Source organism: Balaenoptera musculus, chromosome 5 (genome assembly GCF_009873245.2).
Source record: "Balaenoptera musculus isolate JJ_BM4_2016_0621 chromosome 5, mBalMus1.pri.v3, whole genome shotgun sequence".
Classification (NCBI taxonomy): domain Eukaryota; kingdom Metazoa; phylum Chordata; class Mammalia; order Artiodactyla; family Balaenopteridae; genus Balaenoptera; species Balaenoptera musculus.
The window spans coordinates 126,310,492-126,323,330 of NC_045789.1; the positions used below are offsets into that span (position 1 = coordinate 126,310,492).

The window sequence follows — 12,839 nt, forward strand, 5'->3', positions numbered from 1 at the left end:
ATCTGTGTTGTTTGGGAGAGATAATTCACTGTAGGGAGGATTAAGAAGAAGGAAAATGATCTTTAAAGGGGGCAGTGGCTATAAAGAACCAGAATTTCTCAAGATGGGCATACCTTAAAAGAAAATTATCTCTGCTAGCTTTTATTGCTTGAGAACTGTAATGATAAACTCCAATGTTATTTGTCGATTTTAAATATTAGGCACATCCAATCACAATTCTATCAAGGCTATTAAAAAAAAAAACAGCTCTATTAAGATATAATTCACAATGAATTCACCCATTTAAAGTGTACAATTCAATGGTTCTTAGCGTGCCAGATATGTGCAACCATGACTACAGTCAATTTCAGAAAATTTTAGTCACCTCAAAAAGAAACCCTGGGGGCTTCCCTGGTGGCGCAGTGGTTGAGAGTCTGCCTGCCAATGCAGGGGACACGGGTTCGAGCCCTGGTCTGGGAAGATCCCACATGCTGCGGAGCGACTGGGTCCGTGAGCCACAATTGCTGAGCCTGCGCATCTGGAGCCTGTGCTCCGCAACAAGGGAGGCCGCGATAATGAGAGGCCCGCGCACCGCGATGAAGAGTGGCCCACACTTGCCGCAACTGGAGAAAGCCCTCGCACAGAAACGAAGACCCAACACATCCATGAATGAATGAATGAATGAATGAATGAATGAATAAATAAATAAATAATTTTTTAAAATTGTATAAAAAAAAAAAAAAAAAAAAGAAACCCTGGACCCTTTAGCTATACTCTGCTATCCTCTATCATTTCCCCAACAGCCCTAAGCAACCACTAATCTACTTTCTGTCTCCATAGATTTTCCTATTCTGGACTTTCATATGAATAGAATCACATAATATGTGGTCTTTTGTGTCTGGCTTCTTTCTTTGCATAATGCTTTCAAGGTTCATCTATGTTGTAGCAGTATCAGTACTACATTCCTTTTTAAAAGTCTGTTTTAAAAAATAATTTAATTATTAGTTTCATCTTAGTGTATTTTGAATTAACACATTGACTTGATGAAAAGAATCAATTAATGTTTGAAAATAAGACTACTATCTCACAATCAAGAAACTTGTAAACAGGTAAAATGTTTCACATGCCAATTAAAATCTAAAGTTAAAAAATTTTTTGCTGTTAAATTTGAAATTATTACTTATATTTTAGATAAGTGAGTACAAAAATTAGAAGTGCTTTAAATAAAAAAACAATCTGTTGCAGAGATTGTTACCTAAACAACATTCATTTGCCCCCTTCCTCCTTTCTGACAGAATCCTGGTTGTACTAAGGTATCCATCACTCCTCCACAAAGCCACAGGCTTTAGAGGACACTGTGTCCACCCCAAATTCCAGAGGGTAGATCCTGATTAGATCTCACTATCCCAGCTGATGATGGGTTTAGAAATTAACAGGTAACCCAATTCTGACCAGTGAGAAATAAGGGGAGGTCTACTTTGGGACCTCCAAGAAAGGACCCCTCATCTCTCTGGAGGTTTAAAAAATAAGTCCCTTTCAATCAATAAAAATTACTGTGGAAGGATGTGACACGTGGAACTGCTGCCGCATCCCTCCTATAGCCTAAGAATGAAGGCAATATGCAGAAGAGAGCAAAACCAAAAAACGTACTCAGAAGCAGAGCCAGTGAACTTCACCTGGAGTTGTCCCACTATGGATATCTTATAAGAAAATACAAATTACTGTTCAAGCCAATTTGAATCAACATTTTTTCCTGATATTTGTGGAAAGCATAATAATAGATATACAATCCAAAAAATTGTTGAAACTATCCTTTATTTTGTACTTTTCTTTAGTTTTAGCTTTATTTAAAATCTATTTTTACTCAATGTTGAATCATAAAGAAGACTGACAAGAGAGAGAGAACAAGAGCGTGACCTGGGATAAATAGAAAGGATATGGAAAACAACTTAGTCAAATGACCTTCACTAAATCCATCTCAGGGAAAGAAACCATTTGTAAAATTATTGCCTATGGACTTAGAGTCCACGCTTGGAAAAAAAATTGATTCCCTAAAACATTCCTTTATAAACTATCACAGTATTGAGAATTCCTATATATTTTCATTCCTTACCATTTTTAACATAATTACAGTTCTTAATATTAAAATTTTTTTCCTCATAAAGGTTAACTTTTTCAGTAAATATATTTTCAGAAATAATGTTAATAGGTTAAAATAATCAAGCTATACAGATTAATATTCTTGGACTTTACTATTGGTATGTGTCAATATAAAAGTTAAATGAGGTTCACAGGCAACAAAAGAAAAAAGCAAATACATTAAACTACATCAAAATTTAAAACTTCTGTGAATCAAAGGGCACAATCAGCAGAGTGAAAAAAAGAGTCACGGAACGGTTGAAAATATTTGCAAATCATATATCTGATCAGGGATTAATATTCAGAATATATAAAGAACTCCTACAACTCAACAACAACAAAAAACCTTATTTAAAAAATGGGCAAAGGACTTGAACAGACACTTCTCCAAAGAAGATATACAGATGGTCAATACACACGTGAAAAGATGCCTAACGTGAGTAATCATCAAGGAGATACAAATCAAAATAACAATGAGCTACTACCCCATTAGAATGACTAATGTCAAATAAACATATAATAAGAGTTGGTGAGGATGTGGAAAAATTTGAACCCTGACTGTTGACGGGAATGTAAAATGCAGCAGCAGCTATGGAAAAAAGTATAACAGTTCCTCAAAAAATTAAAAATAGAATTATCATATGATATAGCAATTCCACTTCTGGATATATACCCAAAAGAACTGAAAGCAGGATGTTAAAGAGATATTTGCACACCCATGTTCACAGCAGCTATTTGTAAGAAACAAGATATGGAATCAACCCAAATGTTCATCAACAGATAAATGGATAAACAAAATGTGGTATATACTGAAGGGGATCAGAACATGCTACCCCAAAATATGCTGCTTTGGCATATTGATTATTTTGAGCTGAAGGCAACTAACAAACAGCAGACACAGAAGGGCTTTCTGTCTTCCCCCTTTCTGCCTAAAAACTGGGCATAAATTTCCCCTGAGAAATGTGCTCTTCCAGTACCAGGAAGAAGAAAACATTCTTATCACTGGAGATGGAGCATGAATGCTGAGATGAGTCTGCACAAACAAACCTTACTCAAATAACCCTCATCCCCCATTAGTTTCCCCCATGTATTTCCTACTCACTTTCGCACAATTTACCATCCCTAGAAAGCCAACCCCTTTTCTTTGTCTAGTCACCTCTCTACAATTAGAGACGTTTGTTAAAATAGTATATAAGTCCCTGAGTCGAACCCTTTCTTTGGGGTTTTCACTTTTCTATGAAGCCCCGTATGTCACATAAAACTATTAACATCAAATAAATTTTTATGCTTTTCTCCTGTTGATCTGCCTTTTTTTTTAAAATAAATTTATTTATTTTATGTCTAGCTGTGTTGGGTCTTCGTTTCTGTGCGAGGGCTTTCCCTAGTTGTGGCGAGCGGGGGCCACTCTTCATCGCGGTGCGCGGGCCTCTCACTATCGCGGCCTCTCTTGTTGCGCAGCACAGGCTCCAGACGCGCAGGCTCAGTAATTGTGGCTCACGGGCCCAGTTGCTCTGCGGCATGTGGGATCTTCCCAGACCAGGGCTCGAACCCGTGTGCCCTGCATTGGCAGGCAGATTCTCAACCACTGTGCCACCAGGGAAGCCCCTGATCTGCTTTTTGTCAGTTTAATTTGCAGGCACCAAATTAAAAACCTTTCCTTTACTTTCTTAGCTATAAAACCTAAGAAAGTAAACGAAAAGTTTTCCCTCTCCTAGAATTTATACAACAGACTATTATTCAGCCTTAAAAAGGAAGGAAATTATGACACATGCTACAACATGGATGAACCTTGAGGACATCACGCTAAATGAAAAAACTAGTCACAAAATTAAAAATACTGTATGATTTCATTTATATGAACTACCTAGAGTAGTCAAGTTCATAGAAACAGAAAGCAAAATGATGGTTAACGGTGGGTGAGGGAAGGGGAAATGAGTTGTTCTTTAATGGGTATAGAGTTTCAATTTTGCAAGATAAAAAAGTTCTGGAGATTGGTTATACAACCATGTAGAGATATTTAATACCTCTGATCTTAGAAATGGTTAAGATGGTACATTTTATGTTATGTGGTTTTTACCACAATAAAAAAAATAATTTTTAATTAAATGACATTAAAATATGATATTTTATCTAAATTTTTAAAATTATGTATAATTTCTAATACTTACCTACACTGCTAAGAAACATAGTAAGATACAGAATCCTAATAGATCTCCATCGGCTCTTATAATGCTCCTCAGTTTCTATAATATCCCATTCTCTAGGTATAAAGAAGAAAAAAGTAGTATAAAGTTATCTCAGTACATGCAAATCTTTCTGTGGCACAATTTTATTTTCTCTCTCCTAAAGTCATGAAAACTATATGATAGAGGTATAATTTACTAATATTGGTTTTTACTATACTAATTCATCTATACATAAGTATTATATCTTTTAATTTCCATGGATTATATTTATGGATCACTGTGCATAGAAACTTGGGAGACATGAGGCAGCTTAAAAAGGCAAAACATTTAGTGAACCAATTATTTTGCTATTGTTGGCATGCTATAAACTTATGAATCAAGCATGTTTAAATTTGCTAAACTGACAAAATGAATAAAGTATATCGAAATAAATAAAATAAACTAGCTACAACCATTAGATCTCCTACAGGTGGGATATACAACTAGTAACTATTAAAAGATAATAACTGTCATCATTATGACCTGCTCTACCTGATGACAGCAAATTAACTTTGCTGTAGGAAGCTATTTTAGTTGGGTACTTTCAGCAAAATTAATATAAAAGTGACACCAGGAAGGTTTGATGTGACCTAAGACATTCATAGCCCTGGGACCTCCTGAAACATCTGCCTTTGCTCCAACACAGGTTACCAGACAAGCTCTGTTAGTGGACCAAAGAGAGACCAAGGCCCCTCCAGACTGGGTTGATCTTTCACTATCACCCTTGACCTGGATTAAGGGCAAGTATGTTAACCACGTAGCCTACCTCTGTCAGGTGATAACATTAGCATGTGTACCCATTACATTTTCACATATGCACACAAAAAGAGTTAACAAGAGGAGATTAACCAAGATGGCGGAGTAGAAGGACGTGCTCTCACTCCCTCTTGCGAGAGCACCAGAATCACCACTGGCTGCTGGACAATCATTGACAGGAAGACCCTGGACTTCACCAAGGAGGATACCCCGCGTCCAAGGACAGAGGAGAAGCCACAGTGAGACGGTAGGAGGGGCGCAATCAGAGTAAAATCAAATCCCATAACTGCTGGGTGGGTGACTCACAGACTGGCGAACACTTATACCACAGAATTCCACCCACTGGAGTGAAGGTTCTGAGCCCCACGTCAGGCTTCCCAACCTGGGGGTCCGGCAACGGGAGGAGGAATTCCTAGAGAATCAGACTTTGAAGCCTAGTGGGAATTGATTGCAGGACTTTGACAGGACTGGGGGAAACAGAGACCCCACTCTTGGAGGGCACACACAAAGTAATGTGTGCATCGGGACCCAGGGGAAGGAGCAGTGACCCTGGGGGAGACTGAACCAGACCTACCTGCTGGTGTTGGGGGGTCTCCTGCAGAGGCGAGTAGTGGCTCTGTTTCACCGTGGGGATAAGGACACTGGCAGCAGAGGTTCTGGGAAGTTCTCCTTGGCGTGAGCCCTCCCAGAGTCTGCCATTAACCCCACCAAAGAGCACCGGTAGGCTCCAGTGTTGGGTTGCCTCAGGCAAAACAACCAACAGGGAGGGAACCCAGCCCCACCCATCAACAGTCAAGTGGATTAAGGTTTTACTGAGCTCTGACCGCCACAGCAACAGGGAGGGAACCCAGCCCCACCCATCAACAGTCAAGTGGATTAAGGTTTTACTGAGCTCTGACCACCACAGCAACAGTCAGCTCTACCCACCACCAGAGCCTCCCATCAAGCCTCTTAGATAGCCTCAACCACCAGAGGGCAGACAACAGAAGCAAGAAAAACTACGATCCTGCAGCCTGTGGACCAAAAACCACAGTTACAGAAAGATAGAGAAGATGAAAAGGCAGAGGGCTATGTACCAGATGAAGGAACAAGAAAAAACCCCAGAAAAACAACTAAATGAAGTGGAGATAGGCAACCTTCCAGAAAAAGAATTCAGAATAATGATAGTGAAGATGATCCAGGACCTCGGAATAAGAATGGAGGCAAAGATTGAGAAGATGCAAGAAATGATTAACAAAGACCTAGAAGAATTAAAGAACAAACAAACAGAGATCACCAATACAATAACTGAAATGAAAACTACACTAGAAGGAATCAATAGCAGAATAACTGAGGCAGAAGAACGGATAAGTGACCTGGAAGACAGAATGGTGGAATTCACTGCTGCAGAACAGACTAAAGAAAAAAGAATGAAAAGAAATGAAGACAGCCTAAGAGACCTCTGGGACAACATTAAACGCAACAACATTCGCATTATAGGGGTCCCAGAAGGAGAAGAGAGAGAGAAAGGACCAGAGAAAATATTTGAAGAGATTATAGTCGAAAACTTCCCTAACATGGGAAAGGAAATAGCCACCCAAGTCCAGGAAGCGCAGAGAGTCCCATACAGAATAAACCCAAGGAGAAACACGCCGAGACACATAGTAATCAAAGTGGCAAAAATTAAAGACAAAGAAAAATTACTGAAAGCAGCAAGGGAAAAACGACAAATAACATACAAGGGAACTCCCATAAGGTTAACAGCTGATTTCTCAGCAGAAACTCTGCAAGCTAGAAGGGAGTGGCATGATATACTTAAAGTGATGAAAGGGAAGAACCTACAACCAAGATTACTCTACCCGGCAAGGATCTCATTTAGATTTGATGGAGAAATCAAAAGCTTTGCAGACAAGCAAAAGCTAAGAGAATTCAGCACCACCAAACCAGCTCTACAACAAATGCTAAAGGAACTTCTCTAAGTGGGAAACACAAGAGAAGAAAAGGACCTACAAAAACAAACCCAAAACAATTAAGAAAATGGTCATAGGAACATACATATCGATAATTACCTTAAACGTGAATGGATTAAATGCCCCAACCAAAAGACATAGACTGGCTGAATGGATACAAAAACAAGACCCATATATATGCTGTCTACAAGAGACCCACTTTAGACCTAGGGACACATACAGACTGAAAGTGAGGGGATGGAAAAGGATATTCCATGCAAATGGAAATCAAAAGAAAGCTGGAGTAGCTATACTCATATCAGATAAAATAGACTTTAAAATAAAGAATGTTACAAGAGACAAGGAAGGACACTACATAATGATCAAGGGATCAATCCAAGAAGAAGATATAACAATTATAAATATATATGCACCCAACATAGGAGCACCTCAATACATAAGGCAACTGCTAACAGCTCTAAAAGAGGAAATCGACAGTAACACAATAATAGTGGGGGACTTTAACACCTCACTTACACCAATGGACAGATCATCCAAAATGAAAATAAATAAGGAAACAGAAGCTTTAAATGACACAATAGACCAGATAGATTTAATTGATATATATAGGACATTCCATCCAAAAACAGCAGATTACACGTTCTTCTCAAGTGCGCACGGAACATTCTCCAGGATAGATCACATCTTGGGTCACAAATCAAGCCTCAGTAAATTTAAGAAAATTGAAATCATATCAAGCATCTTTTCTGACCACAACACTATGAGATTAGAAATGAAGTACAGGGAAAAAAACGTAAAAAGGACAAACACATGGAGGCTAAACAATACGTTACTAAATAACCAAGAGATCACTGAAGAAATCAAAGAGGAAATCAAAAAATACCTAGAGACAAATGACAATGAAAACACGACGACCCAAAACCTATGGGATGCAGCAAAAGCGGTTCTAAGAGGGAAGTTTATAGCTATACAAGCCTACCTAAAGAAACAAGAAAAATCTCAAGTAAACAATCTAACCTTACACCTAAAGAAACTAGAGAAAGAAGAACAAACAAAACCCAAAGTTAGCAGAAGGAAAGAAATCATAAAGATCAGAGCAGAAATAAATGAAATAGAAACAAAGAAAACAATAGCAAAGATCAATAAAACTAAAAGTTGGTTCTTTGAGAAGATAAACAAAATTGATAAGCCATTAGCCAGACTCATCAAGAAAAAGAGGGAGAGGACTCAAATCAATAAAATCAGAAATGAAAAAGGAGAAGTTACAACAGACACCGCAGAAATACAAAGCATCCTAAGAGACTACTACAAGCAACTTTATGCCAATAAAATGGACAACCTGGAAGAAATGGACAAATTCTTAGAAAGGTATAACCTTCCCAGACTGAATCAGGAAGAAACAGAAAATATGAACAGACCAATCACAAGTAATGAAATTGAAACTGTGATTAAAAATCTTCCAACAAACAAAAGTCCAGGACCAGATGGCTTCACAGGTGAATTCTATCAAACATTTAGAGAAGAGCTAACACCCATCCTTCTCAAACTCTTCCAAAAAATTGCAGAGGAAGGAACACTCCCAAACTCATTCTATGAGGCCACCATCACCCTGATACCAAAACCAGACAAAGACACTACAAAAAAAGAAAATTACAGACCAATATCACTGATGAATATAGATGCAAAAATCCTCAACAAAATACTAGCAAACAGAATCCAGCAACACATTAAAAGGATCATACACCACGATCAAGTGGGATTTATCCCAGGGATGCAAGGATTCTTCAATATACGCAAATCAATCAATGTGATACACCATATTAACAAATTGAAGAAGAAAAACCATATGATCATCTCAATAGATGCAGAAAAAGCTTTTGACAAAATTCAACACCCATTTCTGATAAAAACTCTCCAGAAAGTGGGCATAGAGGGAACCTACCTCAACATAATAAAGACCATATATGACAAACCCACAGCAAACATCATTCTCAATGGTGAAAAACTGAAAGCATTTCCTCTAAGATCAGGAACGAGACAAGGATGTCCACTCTCACCACTATTATTCAACATAGTTCTGGAAGTCCTAGCCACGGCAATCAGAGAAGAAAAAGAAATAAAAGGAATACAAATTGGAAAAGAAGAAGTAAAACTGTCACTGTTTGCGGATGACATGATACTATACATAGAGAATCCTAAAACTGCCACCAGAAAACTGCTAGAGCTGATTAATGAATATGGTAAAGTTGCAGGATACAAAATTAATGCACAGAAATCTCTTGCATTCCTATACACTAATGATGAAAAATCTGAAAGAGAAATTATGGAAACACTCCCATTTACCATTGCAACAAAAAGAATAAAATACCTAGGAATAAACCTACCTAGGGAGACGAAAGACCTGTATGCAGAAAACTATAAGACACTGATGAAAGAAATTAAAGATGATACCAACAGATGGAGAGATATACCATGTTCTTGGATTGGAAGAATCAACATTGTGAAAATGAGTATACTACCCAAAGCAATCTACAGATTCAATGCAATCCCTATCAAATTACCAATGGCATTTTTTACGGAGCTAGAACAAATCATCTTAAAATTTGTATGGAGACACAAAAGACCCTGAATAGCCAAAGCAGTCTTGAGGCAAAAAAATGGAGCTGGAGGAATCAGACTCCCTGACTTCAGACTATACTACAAAGCTACAGTAATCAAGACAGTATGGTACTGGCACAAAAACAGAAACATAGATCAATGGAACAAGATAGAAAGCCCAGAGATTAACCCACGCACCTATGGTCAACTAATCTATGACAAAGGAGGCAAAGATATACAATGGAGAAAAGACAGTCTCTTCAATAAGTGGTGCTGGGAAAACTGGACAGCTACATGTAAAAGAATGAAATTAGAATACTCCCTAACACCATACACAAAAATAAACTCAAAATGGATTAGAGACCTAAATATAAGACTGGACACTATAAAACTCTTAGAGGAAAACATAGGAAGAACACTCTTTGACATAAATCACAGCAAGATCTTTTTTGATCCACCTCCTAGAGTAATGGAAATAAAAACAAAAATAAACAAATGGGACCTAATGAAACTTCAAAGCTTTTGCACAGCAAAGGAAACCATAAACAAGACGAAAAGACAACCCTCAGAATGGGAGAAAATATTTGCAAATGAATCAACGGACAAAGGATTAATCTCCAAAATATATAAACAGCTCATTCAGCTCAATATCAAAGAAACAAACACCCCAATCCAAAAATGGGCAGAAGACCTAAATAGACATTTCTCCAAAGAAGACATAGAGATGGCCACGAAGCACATGAAAAGATGCTCAACATCACTAATTATTAGAGAAATGCAAATCAAAACTACAATGAGGTATCACCTCACTCCTGTTAGAATGGGCATCATCAGAAAATCTACAAACAACAAATGCTGGAGAGGGTGTGGAGAAAAGGGAACCCTCTTGCACTGTTGGTGGGAATGTAAATTGATACAGCCACTATGGAGAACAGTATGGAGGTTCCTTAAAAAACTAAAAATAGAATTACCATATGACCCAGCAATCCCACTACTGGGCATATACCCAGAGAAAACCGTAATTCAAAAAGACACATGCACCCGAATGTTCATTGCAGCACTATTTACAATAGCCAGGTCATGGAAGCAACCTAAATGCCCATCAACAGACGAATGGATAAAGAAGTTGTGGTACATATATACAATGGAATATTACTCAGCCATAAAAAGGAACGAAATTGAGTCATTTGTTGAGACATGGATGGATCTAGAGACTGTCATACAGAGTGAAGTAAGTCAGAAAGAGAAAAACAAATATCGTATATTAATGCATGTATGCGGAACCTAGAAAAATGGTACAGATGAGCCAGTTTGCAGGGCAGAAGTTGAGACACAAATGTAGAGAATGGTCATATGGACACCAAGGGGGGAAAACTGCGGTGAGGTGGGGATGGTGGTGTGCTGAATTGGGCAATTGGGATTGACATGTATACACTGATGTGTATAAAACTGATGCCTAATAAGAACCTGCAGTATAAAAAAACAAACAAAACAACTAATACTAAACTTTCATTGGGTTATTTGTATGGAAATATGTTAATATAAATGTTGCAGACATTACATGAAATTTCTAAAAATCTTATATTTGTATTTGTATGGAAATATGTATGGAAATATGTTAATATAAATGTTTCAGACATTACATGAAATTTCTAAAAATCTTATATTTGTATTTGTATGGAAATATGTATGGAAATATGTTAATATAAATGTTTCAGACATTACATGAAATTTCTAAAAATCTTATATGTTCTGGTATAATGTTATAAGTAATAATCCTAGTTATTACTTTAAAATGTATATCTCAGAAATAACTAATTTTCTTGTCAACTGCATTATTATGAACTTTCATCAAATCTTTAACCGTGGTCATTTTTAAGTCTTTTGTCATTTACAGACAGTTCTGGGTGTACTCTGATGATTTTGCAAATATGCTCCTATAAAAGGGTTTCATCTTCAAGAAATTCATGGAAAAGACTCTGACAAGTACAGGTTTCTGGTAACTGACTGTACTGCTGAACTGAATGAATAAGCATTTTCAGAACTCTAATGAAAAACTGATGAACTCATAAAAGTGCTAACAAAAGATCAAGATGAAAAAAAAATTAATTACATGGGACTGAGTGAACTGATGAGGATGAGTATAATTTTTGTGACTTTCTGTCTGAATTTAAAAAAAAAAAAATCCCACAAGGACTCAGAGGCAAAGAATATACAAATCAATTTTCACTGCAAAGTAAAGGAGCTGTTACAGTGGGGGATTACTGGACTGAATGTCAATATTATGACATAGTATGAGTGTGTTTCATGTTTGGTAATTGCAATCATTGTTGCTTTTGTTGTGGTCATCCATGTAAAAAAAAAAAAAAAAAAAGAGTTAACAAATTTACCCTAATATAAGCATTATGTTTTCAAATAATTAAGACAAGCACAACAGACAAAATGCCATCTTATGTTCCAACATTATTTTCTAAAATAGACTTAGAACTGTTAGTCTTCAAAATAGAAACTTTTTTTTTTTTAATGTGATGTGACTGGGAATGTTAGAGAGGGAATGAAGAAGAGAAATAACATTTATTAGATCTATTATGTGCCAGATATATTAGTTCCTGATATAATATACATGAAGCGCTTAACACTGTATATGCTGTTCCACAAAAATAGACTGTAATGTCGCATACCTCAAAAATAGCAGAACCCCAGATGCTCGTATTTGCAAATCAATATATTGAAATTTGGAATACATAATGCAGATACAGGAAGTCCCCTACATACGAACCTTCAAGTTGCAAACTTTCAAAGATGCGAACATGCATTCGCATGTCCAATCACATAAGTTAGTTCACGTGTCTGGCAAACATGGTCACACGTGTGCATCCTCTACAAGTGGTTGTGCTTCTGTGTACTTTATGGTACAGTACTGTATAGAGTACAGCAGTACAGTATCTTTATTTCAAGTCCAGGATGTCCGGAAGCAAGCATGAAAGCAGCGGTGATGTGTCTGGTACTGCTAAGAAGTGCCAAGTGATAACGATGGAAACAAAAGTGAAAATAATTGAGAGAGTGGAGCGAGGCAAAAAGATGGTAGACGTCGCTCATTCTTATAACATGAATCGTTCAACCATCAGCACGATTCTAAGAACATGGACGAGATCATGGAACACATGAAGTCTGATGTGCCAATGATGTCGAC

At 37.3% G+C, this 12,839-nt stretch overlaps 1 protein-coding gene across 2 annotated transcripts in view; it reads right to left on the reverse strand.

Annotated features, from left to right (window-relative positions):
* Nucleotides 1-12,839, reverse strand: part of MFSD8 (major facilitator superfamily domain containing 8) — a 49,714-nt gene that overhangs the window by 28,857 nt on the left and 8,018 nt on the right. For both annotated transcript variants that reach the window (XM_036853674.1, XM_036853673.1), the window contains exon 2: nucleotides 4,287-4,378. In XM_036853674.1, coding sequence (XP_036709569.1) covers nucleotides 4,287-4,378 — 92 coding nt within the window. The remainder of the gene's footprint in view (nucleotides 1-4,286; nucleotides 4,379-12,839) is intronic.